At 44.3% G+C, this 26358-nt stretch overlaps 2 protein-coding genes across 6 annotated transcripts; one reads left to right on the top strand and one right to left on the bottom strand.

The window, feature by feature from the left end:
* Nucleotides 1–17823, top strand: PMPCB (peptidase, mitochondrial processing subunit beta). Of its 4 annotated transcripts, none has more exons than XM_075429450.1 (15): nucleotides 1–113; nucleotides 1882–2022; nucleotides 2334–2420; nucleotides 2899–3028; nucleotides 3427–3625; nucleotides 4309–4388; nucleotides 4942–5054; nucleotides 5720–5863; nucleotides 6446–6606; nucleotides 7984–8069; nucleotides 8145–8233; nucleotides 8419–8494; nucleotides 8590–8653; nucleotides 11029–11196; nucleotides 14308–16194. In XM_075429450.1, the coding sequence occupies exons 1-14, from the start codon at nucleotides 24–26 to the stop codon at nucleotides 11177–11179; spliced, it is 1611 nt and encodes a 536-aa protein (XP_075285565.1). In that variant the 5' UTR covers nucleotides 1–23; the 3' UTR covers nucleotides 11180–11196; nucleotides 14308–16194. The 4 variants fall into 4 exon arrangements, with proteins under 4 accessions (XP_075285565.1, XP_075285564.1, XP_075285567.1 ...); XM_075429449.1 differs by having other exon boundaries at nucleotides 6443–6606; XM_075429452.1 differs by lacking the exons at nucleotides 11029–11196; nucleotides 14308–16194 and adding an exon at nucleotides 17805–17823 and having other exon boundaries at nucleotides 6443–6606.
* On the bottom strand, nucleotides 8691–26347 carry DNAJC2 (DnaJ heat shock protein family (Hsp40) member C2). 2 transcript variants are annotated; one of them, XM_075429446.1, is made up of 17 exons: nucleotides 26227–26347; nucleotides 25833–26023; nucleotides 25107–25182; nucleotides 22989–23087; nucleotides 20246–20387; nucleotides 18960–19040; nucleotides 18107–18172; nucleotides 16295–16386; nucleotides 16072–16193; nucleotides 15045–15194; nucleotides 14662–14750; nucleotides 14506–14575; nucleotides 12757–12941; nucleotides 11395–11495; nucleotides 10325–10432; nucleotides 9461–9615; nucleotides 8691–8955 (listed from the first exon to the last, which is right to left on the bottom strand). In XM_075429446.1, exons 1-17 carry the CDS (start codon nucleotides 26282–26284, stop codon nucleotides 8881–8883), a joined length of 1860 nt encoding a protein of 619 aa, XP_075285561.1. In that variant the 5' UTR covers nucleotides 26285–26347; the 3' UTR covers nucleotides 8691–8880. The 2 variants fall into 2 exon arrangements, with proteins under 2 accessions (XP_075285561.1, XP_075285563.1); XM_075429448.1 differs by having other exon boundaries at nucleotides 25833–25934; nucleotides 26227–26308.
* Nucleotides 26348–26358: the final 11 nt, after the last annotated feature.

Here is a 26358-nt window from a genome sequence, read left to right as displayed (position 1 = left end):
GCCCCGCCCACCCGCGCGACAAGATGGCTGCGTCTACAGCTCGCTTAGCGGCTCGGCAGCTTTTCCTGCCTTGGTCTGCTCGCCTTGTGCGAGCGTCCGGCTCGGGGCACCGGGTAGGCAGCGGGGCGCGGCGGGGAGGGGGAGGGAGCGGCGGGCAGCCCGAGCGCCAGCGCACGGAGACACCGGGGCGCTCGGGCTGCCGCAACGGGGGCGGGGGGGGCTGGTCGCCGGGGGCGCGGTGCACGCTGGGAGTTGTAGTCCCGACGGCGGCGCCGTGTGGCGTTCTGCCGCGTGCATGGCGGGATTTGTATTCCCCGCCCGGCTGAGGGGGGCGCGGAGGCCGCCGCTCGGCGGAACCCGGTGGTGCGGGGCGAACCCGGGGCTTCTGGGCTGTGACACTAAAATACGAGAGTTTCGAGAGGCCTGGCCTGTGGGTGTTCCCGGGGGAGAGCGGGCGAGAGCTGGATTTTGTACTTCTATGTTTCGGGCAGCCACACAGTGACGGAAATCTTTGTTTATTTGATGTATTTAAAATAATAATTTTTGGAATAGCTTGTTGCTTGAAGTGTGCATTTGGGATATGTACAGCAGGTCAAGAGAGGTTCGCTTCCCCCTCTGCTCTGCCCTGGTGAGGCCCCATCTGGAGCACTGTGTCCAGTTCTGGACTCCCCAGTTCAAGAAAGATGAGGAGCTACTGGAGAGAGTCCAGCAGAGGGCTGCAAGGATGGTGAGGGGACTGGAGCATCTCCCCTACGAGGAGAGGTTGAGGGAGCTGGGCTTGTTCAGCCTGAAGAAGAGAAGGCTGCGAGGGGACCTTATAAATGCTTATAAATATCTGAAGGGTGGGTGTCAGGAGGATGGGGCCAAGCTCTTTTCAGTGGTGCCCAGTGACAGGACAAGGGGCAACGGGCACAAACTGAAGCACAGGAAGTTCCATCTGAACATGAGGAAGAACTTCTTCCCTCTGAGGGTGACGGAGCACTGGAACAGGCTGCCCAGGGAGGTTGTGGAATCTCCTTCTCTGGAGATATTCAAGACCCGCCTGGACAAGGTCCTGTGCAGCCTGCTGTAGGTGACCCTGCTTGAGCAGGAGGGTTGGACCAGATGACCCACAGAGGTCCCTTCCAACCCCGAACATTCTGTGATTTAAATTTCTTCATGTTGAAAAAGTGCAATAAACTTTTTTAACCTCCATCTTCCTTTATTTTCTATCCCGTTCTGATTTAGTGTGCTTTGACTGCCAGATGGCTCTACGAAAGGTGGCAATATCAGTATGTGTCCGCGTTCTGGACAACGAGTGACTCTGATTTGGGGTCCTGGACATAGGCCCTCAGACTATACCTCGCTTCGCTTTAGAAAGCAGGTGCCCAGAAGAATGCCAGATGTTAAAGGATATGTTCAAGGTCTTGCAGGCTCTCACTGGCAGAACTGGGAAACAAGTGTGGCTCTCAGGGTGGCTGGCTGATGACAAGAACATGCTTTTCTGTCAGATCATTTGGTTGGAGGGAAGATGATGCAGTTTATTCTGTTTTAGTTATCTTCATGTTTTTCTTCTGAGCCAGGTTAATGCATCCCTGACGGGAAGTAGTGGCGAATAAATCGGGGCTGATTATTTTCTTTTTAAATCTATGCTTTAAAAAAGATCCACAAACTTAATGTTTAAGTTCAGGAATACATTTTTCAGAAGAGCACCCTAGGATATTGGAAACATTCCAGGTCAGGTTGGACGGGGCTCTGAGCAACCTGGTCAAGTTGGAGATGTCCCTGCTCACTGCAGGGGGGTTGGGCTGGATGGCCTTCGAAGGTCCCTTCGAACCCAAAGCATTATGTGACTTTAGATAATTTAACAATCTGAGTGCGACTGATGCTTTTTCCTTACAGTGTGTGCATGTTGGAACAGGCAGGCTCAGAGCTTCCAGAGCTGCAACAGAAGTAATCTTAAATGTTCCTGAGACTAGGGTGAGTCCTCTGGAAAACGGCTTGCAAGTAGCTTCTGAAGACTCTGGACTCTCAACATGCACAGTAGGTAGCTTGTAAAGGGAAGGTTTTTTCCTAACTATTTAGATGTGTTCATTTCCTTGTGGAACTAAATTGCATTCTTTCAATGTTTATTAACAATTATTCTTAAAACTTAAGCTAGGAAACAGAAGTCTTAAGGCTTTTGTAAATTATTTTTTGTGAAGATCAACATTTTCTTTTTCTTGAAAACCTGCTTCGTTTAAGGACAAAGCCATTTAAAAATAGGTCTTGAAAATCTAAGTGTACTTCATGCACAAAACCAGCAAAGCTGCATTATTAGCTGGTAAATTGACCTTCTTTTTTCCCCCAATGAGGTTGGACTTTGGATTGATGCTGGAAGCAGGTATGAAAATGAGAAGAATAATGGAACTGCTCACTTCCTTGAGCATATGGCTTTCAAGGTGAGTGTGAGTATTGATGTAGTAGTTTACAATGGATTTCTAAGTTATTTATCTGTACGGATCAATGGTAAGAACTTTGTCAGAATTATATAAATGAATTTTCCAAATCGAGGAGGGGGTGGGGGGGGGAAGTGGACAACACAGACTTTGGTTTCCGTTAGGAGATTGAGCTGAAGTCCCAGTGCTGTGTAGCTGATACACAACTATGGACTGGTGACGCAGGTCTAATTTTAACTTACTTTCAACTTCTTGTAATAGTCGTAGAAGACATGTAGCCCACCTTTTGCCAGCTTTTTATTTTCGTTTGGGAGCATAGTAGGATTTGTATCTGACTTTCAAGCTTGGAGAGTTTAATGTGCCAGTTTTCTTTCCAGCAGACCTTTTCTTTCTCTTGACCTTGACTTTTCCAGACAAGAGTAGTAATGAGGAGTAGGTGAATTAAAGGGTCTAGTCTGATTTTCTTGTTGTTTTATTTCAGGGAACAAAAAAGAGATCTCAGTTAGACCTGGAACTAGAGGTTGAGAACATGGGAGCTCATCTGAATGCATATACATCCAGGGAACAAACTGTCTATTATGCGAAGGCTTTTTCAAAAGACTTACCAAGAGGTAACTGCTTTCATTCATCAGAAAAGCAGCAAAGAATGAAATGCTTTTCCAGCTCCTGATGAGACAGCACAGAATGATCCTTTTGCAGCATAACAGTCCCTTTCTCCCTGGGGGAAAAGACCTTTCTTGAGCTTCACAGGAACGTGAGAATGCAGGTTTGGAAAGGAGAGTGCCAGCTGGGAAGTTGATATTTGAAACGTTTTTTGTCTTTAGATTCACAAAAGAAAATACCTTTTAGACTTCTCCCTTCTTGCAGAGCAAGTCTTTTGTCCCCTTGCAAATCTTATTAGCAAATCTTGGGCCACTTGGTCTTCGGGGTGGGTTTTACTTTTGGAACCAGATTTTTCTGTTAGTCTGAACATATACTTTCCATTCCCATCTCTATTTTCAATTCCAAGCTGTGGAAATTCTTGCTGACATAATTCAGAACAGTACCCTGGGAGAAGCAGAGATTGAGCGTGAGCGAGGAGTTATACTTCGAGAGATGCAAGAGGTTGAAACCAATTTACAAGAAGTTGTCTTTGATTACCTTCATGCTACAGCCTATCAGAAGACAGCCCTAGGACGGACAATTTTAGGACCCACTGAAAACATCAAGTATGTCCAAATTTGTGGCTGTCTCTAATTGTATGGTGACTTTTTTTATATTTAAAAGACTCATCTGGAAATGTAGGGAACAGCTTCAGTTTTCATTTTTACCCTGGAAGGCAGCTGAAATTGCACTGGATGTAACTGTGAGAAGAATTCCCCCCTTACCGTAATTGCCCTTTGTGCAGGCATCAAAGGATATGTGAACTTTACATGTCTGCTGCTTGCCTTCTTTATTTGCCCTGTTTTTTTCTTGTTAAAAACGCATTTGATACAAAACTGGAAAAAGCTCCTTTTTCCCATTGGTCAGGTGTTAGCTGTTATTGTAAATACAACTGTGTTTGCACTGCTCTTTCAGCATTTGCTTACACCAGCGCAGAGCAGGAGACTGCTTAATGTGCTGTTTTCAGATTGGCATGAGGTCGTTGGTAGGCCCTGTCTCCACCTGGCTGAGCTGTAATTCTCATTCCTTCTCGGGAAGCTAGAAGAGCTTTGAAAGGCAAAATGATGTATCAAGTTCCTACTTGCATTTTAGAAAGTCACTCTTGTTTTAGCTGTCTGCCTTTATGCACAGCTCTGTGCGTTGGCAGAACTTACAGCTATTTTGAAATTGCATTGTTCTATGTGTTTAGCTCTTCTTACTCTAAGAAACTTTACTGATGCAGTAGTGATGTTTCCTTGACTGTTTCTAGATCCATAAACCGTAATGACTTGGTTGAGTACATAACAACGCATTACAAAGGACCCAGAATGGTCCTGGCTGCTGCTGGAGGTTAGTACGAGATATTCACCCTGGATCATGTGAAACTATGGTTAAACCTGGGAACGTGATGAATTACCCATTGTTCAGTAGGTCCTGGAAGTTCATTGTTAGCCCTGCATGTTTGGTGCCTTCATACCCTTTGAACTTCTGTTCCCTTTCCCCTCAGTAGTATTACAGAAACATTCTTAAACCAGGGACTAGAAGTGAATTGGAGGCCAAGGTAATTCTTCCATGTGGGCAGGAAAAGAGGGGCCTAGAAGGATTCAGTGTGAAAAGAGCAGTAGCGAGGAAAGCAGGGGAAGAGAAATAACATTGAGGCTTGAAATTGAGAGCGAACAGCTTGATTTAATGTAATAGGAGTAGAAGACTATTGAAGAGAATTAAGGAGGGTGATAATGGTGATCCTACTCTGTATAATGGGGAGGTGTGAGGAATCTGAAAGCGTGGCATTAAAGGCGGGGAACAGTAAGTTACTGCTTGGCTGAGTCTTTAAACTGCACGGCAATTTAAATGAGCTATTTACAGAGTAACATTGCAAAGTATGTGCAATACCTTTGTTCAGGGGTCTCCCATGATGAGCTGCTTGACCTAGCAAAGTGCCACTTCGGTAGCTTGCCATCTGCTCCGGAGGGAGGACTGCCCCCCCTGCCACCTTGTAGCTTCACAGGTAGCGAGGTAAGCTGTTGGACGGCGTTTTGGGCTGGCCCCTGTGTCCCCTGGCAGCACAGCTGACCATGCTCTCTGCTGAGGAGACTGTGCTGCTCAGCCACAGACTCAGCGGATTAAAAGGTTTCTTGCCCCCAGTGAGGGCAATGGAGCAGCTGCTTTCCAAAGCAGAACTTTCCAACCTTTCTTGGACAAGCCTCGCCGCAGCCACTTTATCGGCTTCATCAGTTCCTGGAGGAATACCTCCCTTACCCTGCTGCTGCTTTCCTTTCATCCCCTTGCATCCCCTTTCCTTTTATCCCATTGGTGACGGAGCATTTCTGCTTGTTGGGAGTCGCTAATGTAAAGGGTATGGCGGAGAACCAAGGCACCCATGTTGTATTCCCAGCTCTATTCGGATTTTGAAAGGCCGTTGGCTTTCCTTGCTGCTGTTTGTCCTCAGGCGAGCTGCAGTGCCCTCTCTGGGTGCATGGCACTGCACTTGCCGTTGGCGAAGTGCTCGAAAATTGCCGCCGGGAAGGCCGGTGTTAAACAAAGCTTCATATGCTTTAATTTTTGGTTCTCTGCGTGCATGCTTTCTAATCCAGATGTGGTGGAAATGCCTGTCTCCTGGTATTTAACTTCCTGTGTACGTACTGTGTACAGGCTGTACTACAGCTACTGTGTTCCCACAGATCCGTATAAGAGATGACAAGATGCCCCTGGCACACATCGCGATAGCTGTTGAAGCAGCTGGCTGGTCGGACCCAGATACGATCCCACTGATGGTAGCAAACACGCTGATAGGTAACTGGGACCGCTCCTTCGGAGGTGGCGTGGTGAGTGAATTGCTGAGCACCGTCCCGCTCTCCATGCGGCTGGGGGGCTGGGGAGGTGTCTGTGACCTGGGCGCTGCCCATACAGACCCACTCAAACCCCTGGGATGGCCTTGCTGCCGCTTGAGGGCTGTTGGCGAAGGTCCTTTTCTGGGGTGGGAGGAGGGGAGCCAGTCGTGAGTCGTGAGAGAATTTGTTGCCCAAGATCTAGCAAAATCTCAGGAAGTGGTTCTAAACCACCAAGACAAAGGTGACTTGAGGTCTGCCAGCCCTCGGGGAACGTGTGGTGGTTCGTACCTCTGTGTCATCAGAACCCGCGGGTATCGGTGACTGCCCCTTTCTTGAACCTAAGTAGCTTTATGATTTTGGCTTAAATCTAGGCGGTTACTTGGAAATACGAAATTACATGGAAGGAAAGAAACTGTTGAGATGAAGAGCTGAGGCTTAACCTCGTAGCTTCTGCCGGCGCCTGTGATATTACTGCATGTTCTGTCATTGCTGAAATGAAAGCAGCACACCATGGAGGTGACTAGTAGGCTTTCAAAAAACTTCGTAAAATAATAGATTTTTCTTTTGCCTCAGCAGAATTTGTCCAGTAAGCTTGCTCAGATTGCCTGCCATGGTAACCTGTGTCACAGTTTCCAGTCCTTCAACACCTGCTACACTGACACAGGGCTGTGGGGACTCTATATGGTCTGTGAGCCATCCACCATACAGGAGATGGTGCACTTTGTTCAGAGAGAATGGTAAGCTAACAACTCTTTCTCTAAAAAGATTGTTTTCAGTGGAGGAATACAGTTAACAAATAGCAAAATAGCAATCATTTAAAGAGAGTATTTTTCTTGCTCTGCTTAGGCTTGCTTGGAAAAACCAGTGTGTCAGGTTCTAAACTTTGCCACTCAATGCAGAGTCCCAACAGCCAGTTCCTGGCACCCTCACTTGGAGTGAATAGCTCAAGGTTTAGGTTTGGTTTTCTTTTTCTACCCTGGGAGAATAAACAGCAACTATAGTTAATATAGTAGCATTCCTTATCCAAGAAAACGTGGCAGAGATTTTTTTTGACTTGCAAATGACAGGAGTTATGACAATATATCCAGCCTTTTAGAATACAAAGTCAGTATGCAGTGCCCACGAACTGCATGTGTGACAGCTGAAGGAGTAAATACTCAGGAATGAGAAGGAGGAATGTGCGATTACCGACAAACACCACCGGCAGTTACCCGCTCTGCGGCTGCGCTCCCATGGGCTGTACCAGGTGGTGGTGTCACACGGAGCTCTAGTGAGTACATGGGGAAATGAAGTGACGTAAGGTAAGTGAGCTCTTACATAGGCAATTATGAAACCTAGGATTCTAGATAATAGTCATTCATGTAAGGCTCAAGTATAAATTTAAAAGATGTCCACAGGTGGAACCGTGATGCTTCAACTGCAGAAGTGGTTAGAAACAGACATGTTATTTAAGAGCACTGATTTAAAGTGGGTGAAGTTGAAACAAAAGTTGAAAGAAAACTTCAAAATGAGGAGTTTCTTTAATCACGTAGCTCACTTCTCAAATACCATTGCCCTGCCAGATCTGTGTAAGCAACTTGTGGAGAAAAATGGCATCGTTTTAGCTCTCTGTTTGCTGCCGCTTAGCACCTGGGGAGATACGAACCATTCCTGTGACAACAACGCAGCCCCCTGTCCTGGTGAAATGTTCCTTGCCGCAGTGTGGTGAATCATTCTCTCACCCAGAGCCAGGATGTAATTGATTGCCTTCTGGGCTAATTACCTCTAATTGTTTGGCTCCTGCTATCTTAGCAACAGCTATTCTCAAGACAGCAAGTATGGACTACACTTGCTTTGTCTGCCAAAACCAGGACAGGCTCAAAATATAAATTTAATAAAGTGAAATACAGCTCTTCTAAGGGGAAAACTTGCTCTCGGGTATATTGGTGTGCTTTCAAAAAACCCTACTCTTACACTGCTGCTTTGCATCCCGTGGCCTGCTTCCACACCAAATTCTCTTTCCAGCTCTGTCTGTGGAGAAGACGTGCCTGGGAGGTGTGCGCCTCTGCCACAGGCCATCTTGTGTGCTGCAGGTTAGCATTACTTAATGCCTTTGAATTTAAACTGTTTTTCAGGATAAGGCTTTGCACAAGCGTTACAGAAAATGAAGTAGCTCGAGCGAAAAATCTTCTGAAGACAAATATGCTGCTACAACTTGATGGTGAGACTTATGAACACTTGTTATTCTTAGTGGAGTCGCACACTGGTAACTGAAGCCTGTTTCCCCCTATTTTAGGGTCCACACCAATCTGTGAAGACATTGGAAGGCAAATGCTGTGTTATAAGCGCCGAATCCCCATTCCAGAGCTTGAGGCAAGAATTGAAGTAAGCAGCAATCATGTTCCAACTCTTAAATTAGTCCCTTAAGAAACTTAATTGCTACAGGAAGTAACAATACAGAAGTTAGACTGTTTTCAACTGTTTCGTTGCCTCTTCCCCTGGAAGATCACTGCCTCTTAATACTTTTTTATATGGGATCGGTAACAAAGATGTCTCTTTACCCCTCTTAGGCTATTGATGCTCAGACTATTAGAGAAGTTTGCACCAAGTACATCTATGACAAGCATCCCGCAGTTGCCGCCGTGGGTATGTTGTCTAAGTTTCCCCACCCTGCCAGTATCCCTCCATACCACTGGGTATCAGTTTAGCGTGTGTCACGGCCAACTTTCTTTAACTTCCAGGTCCAGTTGAACAACTTCCAGAGTATAACAAAATCTGCAGTGGCATGTATTGGCTGCGTGAGTAGTGAGTAACAAGAACTTGCAGTATGTTTCAGCTTTGGAAAAGGAAAAAAAAAAAAGAAAAACAACTCTACCCCTGTTTAAACTGTTTAAAGCTTTGAGTTGGAGAAATGCATCTGAGAAGATTAAAACTCAAGAACGGGCCAGTCCTGTGTATCTGTATAATTAAGAAAGGAATGAAAACATGTACAGTATTTGCATTTTTATTATAAAACAAAGATTGTCAGTGAGTCATTTCTTGACTTTAGTAGCATTCATCACTTGTTCTTGAGCAGCTTTCTTCGCCTTGACCATTTCAACGAGTTCCTGGAGAGTTCGGGGAGAAAAAAAAAAAATACTTACCTAAGTGTGGAACTTGGTAACAATGCTGTGCAATATACTCAGCCTGAAACACTCCAGCTCTCAACATAGTGAGGAATCTAGGCAGTTTAATACCTTAAAACAATTTCTCTTAGAATCAAATAAATTATTGGAAGGTCAGTGCTCATCTACCTCGCCTGTAGCAGGAGCGTTACCTACAATAGGCTAGGGATAGGACTTCACCATCTACAAGAGCTTGCTGTTAAATTGTAAGACGGATTTCACGAGACAGACTTCCCTTGCCAGCATCCACAGCCACTACTTTCACTGAGGTAAACTTAGTCTTTACCGCTTTTGGGGCGTTGAGTTACAAAAAAACAACACAAAAAAGTTTCTGCAGAAGGCTCCATCTTGTGCTCACTGGCTGTTGTCGGATGCTGTCTGTGGTAGGGAAAGGATTCCAACACGGCCTGGGCTAATTACAGTCCTAGAAGGAGGTGCGGTACCTTACCTTGTATCGCTTCATGCAGTCTTTTTTTGACCGGCCTGGAACAGCTGCTGCTATTTTTTCCCATCTTTCAGGAGTATTTACTGGATAAGTCTTCAATGCTTGTTCTAAAAGCTTTTGTTCTTCTGTAGTCCAGGGGCATGAATCTAAAGGTGATCCTGTTTTTAAATGCAAAAATGGATTAATAAGGAGGCTATGAGGTAAGCCTAAGAAAATATTGTAAAATCTATTACAGTTGTAAAATCCTTGCAGTTTTGTGATAGAACTAGTCTGACCTAAGGGCTACCCTGTACTAAAAACCTGGAAGAAAAAAGGACCAACCCAAACCCAAAACTGACTGGACTAGTGGCCCTTGGGCTCTGTACATAAAGCACAGAGAAGTTAGAAGGTGCCATCTTTCGCTGCCAGCTGGGTGTGAGATCACTGTCGCTGTCCTGGGAAGCCGCAGTGGTAGGGCAGCAACATAGCTCTTCCTTTTGTGTTTCAGTGAGGAAACGCAGCCTTCTGCCTGCATCTGTGCCATCTGAGGGGAGGGGTCTGAGGTTTAACAGGAGACCAAAGCTTAGCTGCAGGGTGATGCTGTCCCCTCGGGCCCACTCTTACCTCAAAATGTTGCATCCTCTGAGGAACAGGTGATCTCAGCATCAGACTTAACCTACTGCCTCACCAGGAAGCATTTCAAACTGTCACTATTTAAGTTAACTGTGGCTTATACTGCGTGTACCAGAAACCCTCAAATCCAGTAACAGAGCCTGGATCTCTTGCTTGCTCAGAAGTTTGTAAGCAAGTCTTAAGTTCTGGATTACTTTCTTACGAAGATGCACAGGGGAGATGACTCTGCAAGAAGGGCTCCCTTTTCACCTTTACCTTCAAATCGTTCCGAGGGGGCAGCACTGTCCATCTGAGGCACCACACCGTGTTCTTTTTTAAATTTGTCAAATGCTTTCTTGTTTATATCGTCTTTTTGATGAGGGTCTACGAGCAATGGACATCAAATAGAATAATTATTATAACAGAATTAAAGCAGATATAATAATAAAAACATTGTGTAGCAGATTATTGTAAATTAATAATCACATAAAAAAATCCTTAATTCCTACTTCCTTTAAAATGATGGTAAAGAGGTTGGTAAATTAAAAAAAATAAATCTTTCAGGGTCCAATAAACTTTGCTCGAAGTGTCTGGCTCTCCAGCCCCTCTTCTGCTGTATACTGCTCCGATGAATACTTTCTCTGTATAAGGTTAAGCCTCAGTCTGCAACTTCAGTGAAAGCAAGAGGCATTATTCTCTTGAGTAAGGGCTGTGGCACAAAGCTCACGTATTACCCGGAGCACGAGCGTGTCAGAGGGGTAGGAACATGGGGAAAGTCTGGGTCTTCCTTGTGCAGGTGGGTGGTTTGTAATGGAGAAACTTCTTTAAAACTTGGGGTTTTTCCTTCTATAGTGGAATATTTTGATTTTCCTTGAGAATTTACTCCAGAGCTCTCCAGGCTCCATTTACCACACGAGGAGATAAGCCACATTAATTTAGATGTCTTACTGTGGTGCTGACTCCCATTCATCTTTGTAAAGTATCTCTACAGCTTCATCAATTCCATTTAGTCTGGAGGCCCTGCTTTGTGGAGAGCTTTCTCGGAGGCCGTTCGTCTCCGAGTGGGGAGGAGCCCAGGAGCACACGTGGCCTAGGCATCTCTGCGCCAAGCTAGATGAAGAGAATTCCTGAGAGTCACGAATGAGGTGGTGAGTTACGCAACAGACGTTAGGCTGAAAATACTGAATCACATAAATACTCCTTGATGTCTTCCACCTGAACTACATTTCTTCTGAGGATACACAGAGGATTTCCCCATAACAGAAACACAATGCCATTCACAGAAAAATCAAGCTGTATAGCAGCATGCGGACCATCTTATTACAAAAATAAGGTAATGCAGATACCAAGCTTTTGGAGGCTCTTTGCTTTATTGATGACATCTTTTGCTGTTCGTTTTATTCCAGTAGTAGAGTGCAAGTTCATGTAATTGGCAATAACTTCCCACCTAAGGCAAGAATAGAAAGGGTAAACCAGCATGTTACATTACAGCTTGTCTTCATACAAGCTCCTGTACACATTTATATCCACTCCTAAGTAATCATAGTTAAATACGTATAAACTCTCATGGTAACTATTCTGGAAAGCTTTCAGTCACTAAATGCAGATGTGTCCCTTCATAATTGGTCAGCTTGGGTGACCTTTCTGGCTTCCAATACAGAAAAAGGACGGGGTATAGTGTGTAAATGCAAACCTCTGATCCTCAAAACTCTGCTCAGCTGTTGCTTTCCCGAATTCCCTGAGCACCTCTGACATTAAATACTGCAGGCTGCACTGAAATGGCCGAGAAGTTCCTAACTCTGTTTCCACTGCCCTCCAGAAAAATATCGAAACATCAGGGAAAGGGGCTTCAACAGGAGAGAGCTGGAACAGCCCTAGCCCCAAAATTATTCCTAGTATATTCTCAGAAAATGGAAGGGAATAGTTGCACCTGATCAGACAGGAGGATCGAATCTAGGCCTGTGTTCTCAATGAGTACTCGACTGCTGAGATGTGGTGCAGAAACAGGCACTGGTATCATCTCCATACAGAGTATGACAGCTTATGAGTTTTTTTCAAAAGTAAGCATCCAAATCTTGTAATGGAGGATTAAAATCTGTGAATCCTAAGTGAAGAAGGCATTTCACTCCTGGGAAAGAACAGGATTTAAGGCATGCTCCTGTTCTTGATGCTTATTAGTAAGCTGACTGCCAGCACCACTTTCTGTGAATCCCAGCCTGTACCTTTCCCCTGTCTCCGTGAAAGAGCTGTACACCAACTCGTATCTCTGGATGTTCTCCTCTTCCCACATAGAGGAAAAATCAGCCTCACATTCCTTCTGGAGCTACTGGACGTAGCTTACACACTTGTATTCCTACCCAGCTGCATCGCGGTCACTGCTCTGGTTCTGTTCTCTGCTTTAATGACTGGAGCCTATTGTGTCGTAAGCCCTGTGCAAACACGCACCTCGGCACAATCTGGCTGATGGACTGAGGCCAGAGTTTGGGGGGGAAACAAGACACAGGGCCAGAGCAAACTCCAGTGACACGTAGAGCGTGGTACTAAGAGAAAACAAACCGTGGGCTGCTCAACAGTCAAGGAAAAGGAGGAAGTTTAGGGAGTCCTTACACTGACATCATACTTAGGATGGTCTGAAAATAGGTTGTATTATGCTTGTTATTTAATTAAGAATTGTTAGTAGGGCTTTTAACACCAAACCCGGGAAGTACCTTGAGTTAGTCCCTGCTGGGAAGAGGTTCACAGCTTTAATTAACAACTGTAAATCATCCTCTGGCCAATTTTTGCTTCCCCCTCCGCCACCAGTGGTTGACTTTTCTGAACTCTTTGTTGCTTGGCGCATTCGAGCTTCTGCCTCTTCTTTCTCTTGTCTTATTTGTTCATTTACTTCTTCTATCTGAAGGATTATAAACAAGCATCATTTATTTTTACATCCTACAGTGACACAAATCCCTCACTTGGGAATTGCTTTGAGCCTTGAATTTTGCTTAGTTTCTGTTCTGTACATTACACATAAGGAAATGGAGGAGCGTATCACTCCACTATTACTTCCCTCCATCCCGTACGTAAATTTGGCCATCGCAGATTAGGAGCTACAGCAGGAATCCATCACAAGTTCCCTAGGGCATTAAAGGAACACTCCCAGGATGAAGTAAAACTTTGGAATATGTCCAGGCTAGCACCTGATTTACAGGGACAGATCCACAAAAGTATTAAGAACCTGAAGTGACTCAGAGGGTAGTTAAACAGCCACGCTGAATACACTCATGCCCAGATCTTCCAACCGAACCGTTACCTAAGCCTGGTTATGCCAGGAATTCTCAGTTACTACGGCTGCACTAAGTTAGCATTAACTGCAACAACCCAGACTTTAGTTACTAAGTGCTTACTCAGGATTAGATGGCCGTGTGTAGTTTGTTAGCAGGCAACTCAGCAGAACTTCAGTTACCCATCGCACATCTTTGTGAACTGTAATCCCACCTCGAGACTGTGGTGCAACATATCTGCTTCCGAGTACGCCCAGTCCAGTCTTGGCAATACGACAAAAGCTACACGCTTACGCCTGTTGGCAGGATGCTCAAAATAGGTTTCTGTCTAGCTCATAACAAAGTCTTCCTGGCAAAAGGAAAGTTATCTGATAGATAATTTTTATTAATACAAAAGCGGAACAGTTTTAACAGAGAGACAGAAAGGTGACTGTCCCGTGTTTGGAACACTATGCTGGAGACCAGGAGACTGGATTCAGTCCCCCGCAGAACAAGAGGGATTTGAGTCTTGTCTGATGAGCAAACCTGACCCTGGGATGGGGACAGATCATCTTCCCCACCATGAAAGAAAGTTCACCGCTGTGAATCCAAAGCGGATGAGAGAAAGCACTTTGTTCTTTCTGCAGGACGCGGGTTCAGCCTTCCTAGTCCAAATGTCTTTCCCTGCTGGCAAATCGAGGCAGGTCCTTGCTGAGTTTTGTAAATCTTGATCGCAAGTGTCTTGCTTTTCCCATGCTTCAGTGTCCAACCCGCTGGCCCTCCCAGTGCCTACAGCCTGCAGCACTTCAGTCCTTTTGTGGATCTAGCCCCAGGTCACAGATACTACACTAGGGTTTTTCTTGCGTAACAGAACAGGTTAAGACTGCCCTCCTTCCCCTCTAGGTAATTGTGACCCATCGTTGTGCAAAATTAAATTCCTCTACTGTTTCTATATGCTGTACAAACAGTAGGTTTTGTCCCCTTTACTAATTGAAAATGCTTTTTTTTTTCCCTCAGCTAGCACTGGTTACTTCACCAGCCATGAACTGCACCATGTGAAACAGAGCAGAGATGAAGCCCGCCTGGGGACTCAAACTCAGCTCTTTAACAGGCGGGATTCCACAGCAGCTACCTTGTATCTTACTGCGATTCAGTCATGTAGATTTCACAAATCAAATTATTCCGTTATTTTGATTTGACACTCAGCATAATTACCTGTTTTACTACAGCCGCCTTTCCTCCTTCCCTTGTTGTGGATGTAAGTGCTTCATTCAAGCATTGCAGACTAAAAATAAATTGTTAAGTTACAACGGATAGCTAGTAGAAGGATGGGCATCAAAACGAGCAGAAAGCAGCAGCAGGAAGACTTACCTTGCTAGCTCAAGACGATCACAAAGCTTTTCCACCTCCTCCATCATTTTAACACAATCTGCCTCATTATCAGAAAAGTAATTCCAGTTCTGGAAGCAGAAATACATGTTCTGCAAAGTTCTTGAACTTTACTGTCCTGTTCCTTCAGACAAAGGCTTAACACGCAGCACTCTTCAGCCACCACTGTGTTTGGACCTATTTGGTCTTTACTCATAACTCAAAACCATATGATAAGTGGTTTAGTATTTTGCTCTTTAGTAGACCCACTTTCCGTACCCCTCTCCAGCCATAAGAACAAGCAAGCATGTGACAGCGTCTGATCTAAGCAAACGCAGTAACTTCACTGATGTAACCTGTATTTCACTATAATAATATTTAAATACCTTGCATGTTGTTCTCAGTTTTTGCCTTTCTTTCTTGATCGCTTTTTTCTGTATCTCTTTTTCCTTTTTTGCTACTAATGCTTGTTGCCTAACTTCTTCTTCCTCCTTTTCTTTTGCTAACCGTGCTGCTTCTAATTCTGCTTGTCTTTGCTGCAATCAAAAGCAAAAAAACAAAACAAAAAACCTCAACATTAAGTCACACTGTTACAGGGTCATTCAGTCATGCAGTATTAAAATGTGCTATTTCTGGTTTTGGTGGGTTTTTTGGGGCATTTTTTGGTTGTGGGGTTTTATTTTTTTAGTACATAAATGCTTTAATGTCTGGTTTTCCAAGAATTTTGAGGGAGGAAATGAAACATATACCAGTTGGCATTAATTCAAATACTCACTATGAGCATTCATAGTTTATAAATCCTGACTTCTTTTATAATGAAGATATAAAACTGTATGAAATTTCCTATGCCTGCCCCAAGAGTATCAACTCGGAAAAATGCAGCCGTCCAACTTTCTCCTGCATCATTATTAACATAGTATCTCGCAGTGCTCCAGTATTGCCTCTTAAGTCACTTTTTAGCACCTTACAGGTCCCTTCCATTCCTGGTGCTGTTTCCATAGCCATCTTTTCCAAACTGTTCACATTAATGAAATATGTTATGTTACCTCAACATGTTTCGTACCCACCAAGCCCTCGCAGACCATAAGCACAAGGCAAACAGCTGTATCCATTTTATGAAAAAGGAAAGTAGGCCACGGAGCTTAATGACTGCCTCTAAACCAGAAGAATTGAACGCAACAACACAACTCAGTTCTAGAAGTTTTTTTGTTTCATATCTGTGCTCCTTGTTTTCATCTCATTCCCTAAAGGCTGTCAGTCTTGCACTCCCTGTTGCACAGGGATCGAAGACAACACATCTTTAAATGCCAAAATAATTCTGATAGCAGCTTTCTGACACATATAGAAGCTGAAGCAGTGGATCAGGTGTGAATGAACCAGGGTTTTTCAACCCAAATACAGTAGTTAACTTACTTTTTCTTTTGCCTCCTGTTCTTTCCGTTTTGCTTCTACCTTTGCTTTCTTCTCTGCTTCTTTCTTTGCCTTTTCTTCCTCCTTAAATTTCTTTATCCTAGGATCGCAGCTGTATGCATTGTCTGGCAGAAGAAAGGATGCATCATGTACAAAATGAAAACAGGAGATTTGCACTGTCAGTTAACAAATCTCTCTTTAGAAAACCAGCAGTTTGTATGCTCACCAACAAGTGTCCTAATTCTGTTCATTTCTTCTTTTTTTCTCAATGCTCTGGCAGCTCTGTTCTGCTTTTCAATCCACCTCCTTTCATCTCGACTAAAAAGGGACAGTGTAATTAGTTCAGTGCTAATACCCTTTAGTGTCGGTCTGTCAGAAATTCCACAACAAACTTTAAAAGAGTTTCCCCACACAGATGCTCTTCCTTGACTACTTCAAAAAATGAAGTTCCAGGCCTCAAGCTCATGTGAAAAATGCTAAGCATTTATACAATAACCTAAACCTTCAAAACACCTGGCTAAACAAGCTGCTTATCTGTCAGTGCAGGGAATGAGATCAGGGACTTTGTTTTCAAAATGCAATCCACTTGACCTAACACTAAACCTAAGCAAAACAACCATAATGCTGGTATACAGTTCAATTAAAGGGCAGCAATAGAACCAATGTCAATTATCTCCATTTCACAGACTACAGGTCATGTCAAGCAAACCCATCTGCACAGAAAGAACACTGTCTCTGAAGTACTGTGACACTCCAGATTCATTCCAGTAAAATACAGCTCAGGTGAATTAGATTAAAAATTGACTAAGTAATCTGGAAATAATTGTCAGTGCTGTGAAGAAAGAGTCAGATTGTTAGTGGGGGTCTGTATCCTCATCCACACAACCAAATACAGAACAAAGAAAACAATCCCCGTAACAGAGTAGGAGACTACTACAAGTAGACTGAAGGTTTAAAACGCGAGCAACATCACCTTTGGCAAGAAGGAACAAGAATCACGAGCATTGCAACAAAAGCTGGAATGTAGTTCTCGCTCTTCAGTACAGCATACTATGTACTATTTGTCTAAACATTTTTAAAAAAGGACACCAACGACAGGAATAAGCACAAAAAGAGCTACACAAGTAATTCAAGAGCCTTCCTCCAGTGAGAAGCCTAGAGATTAATCTGTATAATTTATCAGAACAAATGGTATGGAACTGATTACAGTGCCCTCAAGAACCTTCACAGGAGAGAGAACACTGGGTCCAGAGAGGCTCAAAAAACTTAACAGCAGGAAAAGGCATAAGAGGAACGAATGCCTAGCTACAGGCTCAGTATGGCACAGTTTTTAGCCGCAAAGCGAGCTAACCACCGAGTCTTAACTGCAAAACTGATTTCTATTCAAACTTGGAAGAGGTTCATACAGTGCAAGTTATGATTATACACGGATGACTAAGTGAAAGGTTGTGTCCTGTGAAATAGATGTTAGACTAAATGACTTGGTGTTCTAACTTGAACATTCTGTGTTTATAACTGTAGGAAGGATAAAAATAGAATGTGTTTTCCAATGGCAACATGGTCTGAGTAATTCAGCAACTATTGCTACATCAACAAATACACAATTTTTATTAACGTCAAGCCATCGGAACTGATCTCTCTAAATTCTAGAAAGCCTCACTTGTCTCAGCACACTTAATGAAGAGTTGGAGAGAGATGTGCTAACTGCTTACTCATCCACTCTTTTCTCGCTCCAGGCTCAACCTGTGTTTGGGGCTTGCTGGAACTGCAAGTCTGAACTTAAATGAACGCACATCTCAAAGCGCCTCAGAAACACCTCTGTGATGCAAGCAAGAACAATTTCAGTTACACAAATAAGCCAAAGAGAAGCCCACAATCAGTCCAGTTCAAGGTCATGACTGACTACTAAGATGGGAGAGTGGAATTCAGTCTTAGTTCGGCTGCCTTTCTTCCTGTGACTTGCAGCCTAATAGACAGTCAGAAAATTTTGCTGTGTCAATCTCTCAGTCTCCTGTCAAATTTCTTTTTACTTACATACCATTCTGCTTTTTCTTTTTCCTCTTCATCTAAATAGGAAAACTCTCTCCAGGAATCAAAATTATACCTAGCGTAAATTTATAAGAAAAAATAAAAGAATGAATTAAAAAAAACCCAGCAAAACTATTAAATAATCTTCTTTTATTATTATTAGTTTTGTATAGGCAATTATACTGTTATTTATTTATATGTATTATTTATAACACATAATTTACAATTACACTGCACCTACAATGATTCCACTGTGCTAAGTCAAAACGCAAGATGCTATTGGAAGTCATGATTCACATCTGTACTGCAGGACAGAGTGTATTTTAGGACAGTATCAGTCTCACCAACTCAGAATGCCTACAGTGCAGTTGTCTAAAGCTCCCGTTATAGGCAGTGGAGATGTAGCGCGGTCTGTAGAGTTCAGAGACAAATTAATTTCATCTTTATGAAGGCATCTGTATTTAGCAGATGAATCAAGCCACAAATTCTACTGACTTTACTGGACTAGACAGACCTCCCTTAACTAGGGGACCTTAAATACCTAGTAGGCATCTCCGCTGAACACACAAGATAAGCGAGAAGAACCCTACTTCTAGGCTGTGGGTCAGCTCAGTTCACAGCTGTTGTGGTCAGAGAACTGTCAGAAGCTCCCGCTGTAACCGTGAATTTACAGCGCAGATGCATCAGCCAGGAGAAAGCCAGCTCAGCTTGTGGGAGGCACCAAACAGCTGTGGGGTAATTTTGTGACATGACTAGGTCAGAACAGACCACAGCCAACAACCTCCATACAAAAGGGCCTGCAGGCTCTTTATATCGCACGTTTTGAGTCCTGGGAATGGAAACTGAGGCACTGGCTAACTTACCAAAATGAGTAGAATGCATCTACCTCTTCAAACGATGAGTTTGTGTCCCCAAGCTTAGGAACATTTTTCTTATTTGACCACCTGAAAATAAATGGATATATTAAAGAAATAATATATGTAAACTTGCTTCATAACATGGCATGGGTTAAGGACAGAATCAAAACATCAGATCAGAGGCTCCCTCCCACCAACGCAGAGGGGCACCAGGAAAGAGGAAGAGAACAGGAGGGTTCCTTCTAAACATCCTCCACAGTGAGCCTCTTCTGGGGAGCTCCCCCAGAAAAGCAAACTTCTGCCCGAGTTTGGTGTGCCTACAAGGAGACCTGATGGAGCACAAGCTATCTTTGTAGATACTCAATGCTCCACACACTTTCTCCTGGTAGAGAAGCTTACAGAAAGTGGACAAAAGATGCTCTGTGAATAACTCGGCTCTGGGGTCGGCTACAGGGAGTTCCTCACATATTCTAATGGAGTACGAGGGAATAATGCATGCTCTGCCTCCATTCCATTTTTTTCCCTACAAAGAGGGAAATCTTCCATAGAAGAAGCTCTAGAATTTATTATTCCATGACACAGCATCCATTTCCAAGCAAAGAAGGGAGCAACCCATCTGACAACCACAGATCCAGGTCAGAATCTCTGGAATACTTGATAAAAGCTTTATTGAATCTACTTTAAATAATCAACGGATTGCTCAGAATGTCAGAAGTGCCTCACACAATTAAAACACTTCATACAGGTAAAAGGTGAAACAGACTTCTATTGTGACAGCCTTAATACAAAGTCAAATGGCAAGCATGAATCAAATGCAGAAAAAGTCACACACCTTAAAGAGAGAACCCCCAAATATTGATAGTTACATTTATCTTCTCTTTTAACCAGCTAAACTGTGAACATAACTATTGTCTTCTGTTAATGTCTCACCCTCATAAGAAAATCATAAAAAAAGGAATTTTTGGTCAGTAGCATACACACACTTGGTATAGTACATAATTTTGAGATGAAACAATGTGTTCTACAAAAAGGACAGTAAGTAGTATGGAGTTGAGAACAAACTTTTTTTTAAAAAAAATCTCATAGGTCAAACTCAATGCCACCAGTGTGACAGTTCAGATTATTTTAAAATGAAATAATAGAGAATGCAATATTTTACTTGTATTACATTTCTAGCAAATTAATGCCTCTCCCAGCGTCCCTTAAAATCACACCTCTTACAAACACAACGCCAGAAGAGTTTACAAATGCTGATTCTCCAGCAACAGCAAAGGCAGTCTGACATGGCTTACCTGGCATTTCTTTCAAAAACCGGGGAAAAAACTTCAAAGAAGTTTTCTTTTGCTTCACTTTTGGAAGGTACGGAGTTATCAAAAGTAGGATCTATGCTGTTAAATGCTCGCCGTTTCACAGGATCGGATAATATTTCATAAGCTGAAAAATAGTTACCAGACGTAAAACATGAGACTAAAGTGAGCCTTCCCCACAAGGTGGGAAGGTTACAGAAAAGGTTCTGAATGTTTAAAAAGATGCTTTCAGATCTGTGTTTGATCTGTCATTCTGTACAGCTTGATATTTAATTATTTTAGTGACACCCAATAGCATGGCTGTAACTAAGTAAGAAGAAAATGTTCCTGAAAACCAACACATTTAACCATTAAGACGTAACAAACCAGATTATATTTAAAATAATTATATAGCAGTAAATTTTGTTCAGGCACTGGGAGTTTGGGCATGACATCTTCAGGCTTTTTATCTTACAGCAGTGTCCTGGTTTCGTCTGGGACAGTCAGTTTTTAATAACTGACAAAAAACAGTCTGCTAAGACAGGCACGGAGTCAAAGCAGCCCCTGAGTTAGTATGAAGTCAGAACTGGCAAGAACAGGAGCTGTTCATTACAATTTTTGCAGTTCGTGATGAAGTTCTCCTGAGTCTTGGAAAGAGTGTAAAACACCACATAGCTACTAGCCCAAACATGCACGCGCTCCCAGTTTTCCTGTTCTTACAGTCCTGCAGCTGGGGAGCATCACGCTACTGAATCTTATAGCCTGAAAATCACACACGCCATAGCGTTGGTAAACTGGTTTTCTCTCAAGGAAGCATGGAATTACTTTGTCAGTTCTACAATTCCCACTGTTTTTCAGTACGAGTGAAAAGTCATCAAAGGAATCAAATTCACGTTGCAATCATTCCTGGGCTTCTCCGACTGCATGCCTGGTCAGAGAACACTGCACTGAGGAGCTCAGATCTAGAAGGTGACAAGCTGGAGGAGACCTCGGTGCTCTGTGGTTCTGTAAGCTCATCTCGCTGCACATGTACACAGAGAAAGGACGGAATGCAAGGGACCACCAACGAGCTGCCGCCTGCCAGCCTTCCCCTTCCCTCCGCGAAGGGACTTCCCTCTGCCAATACTCTCAGTAACCCAGTCATCCTCTGCATTGAAGCTCCCAGCTGGCAGTAACCCTCACACCATTCTTCTGACGCAAGAAATTCTGTGCGCATCCATTAGTTCCTCTCCTGCTTTACAGAATCACAGAATGGTAGGGGTTGGAAGGGACCTCTATGCGTCATCTAGTCCAACCCTCCCGCCGAAGCAGGGTCACCTACAGCAGGCTGCACAGGACCTTGTGCAGGCAGGTCTTGAATATCTCCAGAGAAGGAGACTCCACAACCTCCCTGGGCAGCCTGTTCCAGGGCTCCGTCACCCTCAGAGGGAAGAAATTCTTCCTCATGTTCAGACGGAACTTCCTGTGCCTCAGTTTGTGCCCACTGCCCCTTGTCCTGTCGCTGGGCACTACTGAAAAGAGCTTGGCCCCATCCTCCTGACACCCACCCTTCAGATATTTGTAAGTATATATTAGGCCCTTAGAGATGTCCCCTCCATACAGATCCCCAGTTCTGCTCCCACGGACTCAGTTCCCCTGGCACTGCGTCTCCCACTCGTTCCTCTGTCAGACCCAGCTCCGAGTCCCACCTACGTACTCCTGCCTTTCCAAGCTCCTTCTCTCTGTTCCATTACCGCTTGCTCCTACTCCAGATCCCTCTTCCCTGTCACTGCATTTCCTTCCTCCAAGGTGCTGCCTGGAAGCGTTACTCCTCTTCCACACCACTTTGTGCTTTCCTTTCTGTTTATCCTTAAACTCAGTCGGTAAGCAGTTAAGGGGACACATATTTTGCTCCTTGCATGTAGAACACAGAGCACATTCCTGTATTCAGGTGCAGGTTGTTCTTGCTATAAATACCTGCCAGTTTCTGACAGGACAGCAACTATGGAAAAAAAATTTCCTTTGACAACTTTTTTCCTTTTGACAACTCTAACAGCGACTGAAAACATCATAAGCTTGCCTAACGTACCATCTAACATTTTAACTAGTATTGTAAGAAGACACTCAGAAGAAGAACGTTTAGAACACACAAATTCCGACACTTCCTCCCACCTCGACCTTACTGTTTTAAAATAAACAAAGCAAGCCAAACTCCAAAGCACTTCTAGAGACATAAGTGCTGCACCTAGAACACTCGCTGTGGTTGTGGAATTGGCCAGCAGTGGTGTTCTAGGTCACCACAGGCAAGAAGGGAAACATTATTCAGCTGAGTTCACTCTGTCATCTGTGGGTGAAAAAGAGCAGCTGAAGCACCTGATATCCTGTATCAAAGCAACAGATGCTCCGCTGGCAGATTCGGATTTTCCAGTTGCTGTTGGTGTCTCAGGGGAATCACTTTATAACTGTATAAACCCGTTCATCCCAGGCACGTGGCTTCCTCTAGTGGCTCGTCTCTGCATACGCTGCGACAAGCGTCCCCACTGTGGCACGGCAAACCCCTAGCACTGGCATTCCCACACGGCTTCCACCCAGAAGGAAGCTACAGTAATGTGATCTCGATTCATTGAGGCAGTTTTCTAAAATGGAAAAAGAACTTCCCTGGCTTTCTAGTAATTGTCAATTTTTTAAAAGCCTAATAAAGCACTACAAATACGTTTCAGATAGCCAAGTAGATCGAGAGAATATCTAATAAAAGAGATCAATTGCTTACCTTTAGTTATGCATGTAAAATAATCATTATCACCTTCTCCTATCTGTTCCCCTGCAGCTTTTCGCTTGTCTGGATGATGTTTCAAAACCATGGATTTATCTAGCAAATAGATGCATTAGGTTTAGAAAAGCTTCATTATCAACAATTTGTTTCTCACAAAGTAATACAATAATTCCATTTGATACTTCTCTGAACAGATGCTTTGAAAAAAGTAAAATAAGAAAAAACAAACCCCAAAAAACATTGTGAAGTAAACAGATGTGAGTTAATGAACTTTCTTTGATTTAACACTATTGTCAGAATTAAAATTATTTCGTCTTTGCTGGGACACAAAATAACCACAACTCAGGAACTCCATTCCACCCTCCTCAGCTGAAGAAGTACTCATTTTCTGGGACCCTAATTAGGACCCTAATTGTGCAAGACTGTACATTTCCCTGTGCAACCATACTGAAAAAATAAAGGAAAATCATTAACGTAATTTTAGTAGTTATTTTTAATGAAGAGCAAAGTACTTCAGCTAAAACAAAAATTGTATTCTATATGTTTACTTAAGTTCTGAATGCAACCCAGGATGAAGTTTATGAAGGAAACTACGGCCCTGAGCCCGGCGAAGACTGCTGCACCTACCCACGGACAACATGAAGCGCACACACAAGACTTTGTGGCCAAGTTCTCTCTCTGCTTATGCCTTCAGTCCCAAGATACAACTAGCACGTACAGAGTATCTACTAAAGTGACTGCCAGGGTTATCTCAGTGTTTGAACAGTAAAATCAGATTTTAAACTGACTTCTTTGCCAAAAGGTGTAGCCACATTGTTGTACAACATAAAATGTACCTTCTTGGCTCACTATAAAGTATCAGAGAGAAGATATCATGCAAGTAGTTAAAGCAACCTGCCTTTTGAGAAACAAATCAGCATAGAATCCTTGTTAAAAATAGGAAAAGCACAGTACATGCTGTTGAGAAAGACTCACATCTCTGTACCACCACGTAATAATCGAGTGCTGCTGGGATCCTAAAGAGAGAGATGCCCCAGTTCTGGCTCAACAAGACTTGTGAGACCACTCACCATCACCAGAAGAGGTGTTGCTCTATGCTGTACTAGCACATGCTCCATGGTGGCACTGCTACGCAATGCGTACCTGAGGCAACACAATTTCCTGCGCGAGTTGGTAATTTGCTAATTTCTACCCATTTTCATTTGGGAGTAACTTAATCATTGTCATCTGTGGCTTCACTGGGGACAGCGATTCTGCTCCCATCAGTACAGTTACACAGGCAACGGCTTGCATGATCAATTCACAAAACCATTGACTTATTTCGTAAAGGCTATTGAACAATCTTCACCGGAGTTTTAAATCTTCCTCCACTAAATACCTGCATTCTTACTGCAAAGCCAACTCTTGGTCACATTGCTTTCTAGGCATAAAAGTTCTGAAGCCCAACATGTTGTTCCTTCATATGCCAGTCCCACAAAATACCCCTCAATCACCTGCAAGCACTTCCGAATTGCGTCACGATTTAAGACACACGCCCATTAAGCAGCACAGTGGCACTTCCAAGTTCCATTGTTTACAAGGGAAAAGGGGACCTCACAAGACTACGTTTTTAACAGCTTGGTAACACCCCAGAGATCCAGTCACAGGAACTCTGCAGTTCTCACGTGGCAAAATGACCAAAGAGGAGCAAACCCAAGCTTCTCAGTGGCCGAAGTAACTTTTAGTTAGCTGAACACCTGAAAATTCAGGAGCTGCTGCTCCATTCCCACGCAATGCTCCACCTAACCAGAATGATAATGGCAGCGCACTGCTTAAACGGTCGCTAGCATTAATGCAGAAATGTACAGTTACAATCTCAAGGTTGTTGACAAAAAACACAGGCAAGAAAGCCAAGATGTGAACTTGGTGAAAGTTCTGAATTCCCCAGCTTTAGGCCTGTGGATTCTGGAGCTGTGACGTGACCCGAGCAGGCTGGTGAGCAACACAAACCAAAGAGCGGGCGTTTTTAGGTCTGTGAAACAGTGAAAAGCTTGTTCATGACATGTGTGTATTTTCAGGTGGAAAACAGTTGTGTGTATCTGGAAGAAAGGATGCTTATGAAGGAAAGGTACTCACGAGCCGCTTTGATTTGTTTCTGAGTAGCCCTGTATCGTATATGGCCTAGCCCAAGAACGGCATAATGGTCTTGATTCTGAGGGGAAAAAAACCAAAACAACTAATAAACACTGATGTGACCTAAAAAGCCACAACCCGACATATGCAGAAAAACGGTTCTCCTGCCCGTCTTTTAAAAGAAAGAGACTTATTCCCTCTCTCAATTAATATTAGAAAAAGAACAATTGTTGTAAAGACCATAATTACTGAATAAACAAATATCAATAAATCAAGCCACTGTTACAGACATTCGAGAAGCTTAATCTAAACTGGATTAAAGCACCGAATCTGAGAAAGTTCAGTTATCAGTGGACAACTGAACTGCTGTCTTTAATGGTAAGAGTGCTAACGCAATTCCAGAGCAAGGGAGACGGTGACAGGGAGACGAGACACTTCCACTGCCTACAGGCAGCCAAACGAAAACCAGCAGCTCAAGACGAAGACCCCATCCCGGCGCACACTGGGGTGAGCCCCCGTCAGCCGGTTCCGCGGGGGAAGCAGAAGCCCGGTCCCGGCGCTGAGGGGCACAGGCCAGCTGAGGGGCACAGGCCAGCTGAGGGGCACAGGCCAGCTGGGAGCGGGCCGGGAGGGGGGCACAGGGCAGCTGCAGCAGCCGGGCACAGCGGGCAACTTCGACCGGAGATTTCCCGCAAACGCAACTGACGCCGATCTACACCAGCCGAGTACCTTCCAGTCCTTCGGATCGAGGGTTTTTAGCATCGGAAACTCTTCAAGCTGCAATTCTTCATCCCCCGACTCTTCGGAAAGCTCCTTCTCATCTTCCAGCTCCTGGAAAGAGGCAGAAACATTTACGTTTCTCCTCTTGACAAACGCCTCAAACCATCTTCCCACAGGTTCCACTTGACAGAGCACCGACGCTACGAGCAAAAACACAAAAGCAACTTCACCTTCCGCCGTCCGCTCGCCGCAACCAAACCCCACCCCGGCCCCTGCGGACCCCCGGCGCAGCCCCTCGGCAGCAGCCCCTCGCCCGGCCGGCCCCGCTCCCCCGACCCAGCGAGGCCCCGGCCCCGGCCGCCCCGACCCCGGCGCCGCTCCCGCGGGGGCGGGCGGTACCCACCGGCCGACAGCGGTCTGGCGACGGCCGTGGCCTGCCCCTCCCGCGCCCCCCGCAGCATGGCGGCGGCCGGCGGCCCGCGGCAAGCCTGGGGCCTGGGCGTCGGGCCCCGCCAGCCGAGCCGAGCCGGGTGCC

This window comes from Opisthocomus hoazin, chromosome 8 (genome assembly GCF_030867145.1).
Source record: "Opisthocomus hoazin isolate bOpiHoa1 chromosome 8, bOpiHoa1.hap1, whole genome shotgun sequence".
Taxonomy (NCBI): Eukaryota; Metazoa; Chordata; class Aves; order Opisthocomiformes; family Opisthocomidae; genus Opisthocomus; species Opisthocomus hoazin.
Note: the sequence above shows the minus strand (reverse complement) of the source record. Positions and strands in the feature narration are given on the sequence as shown.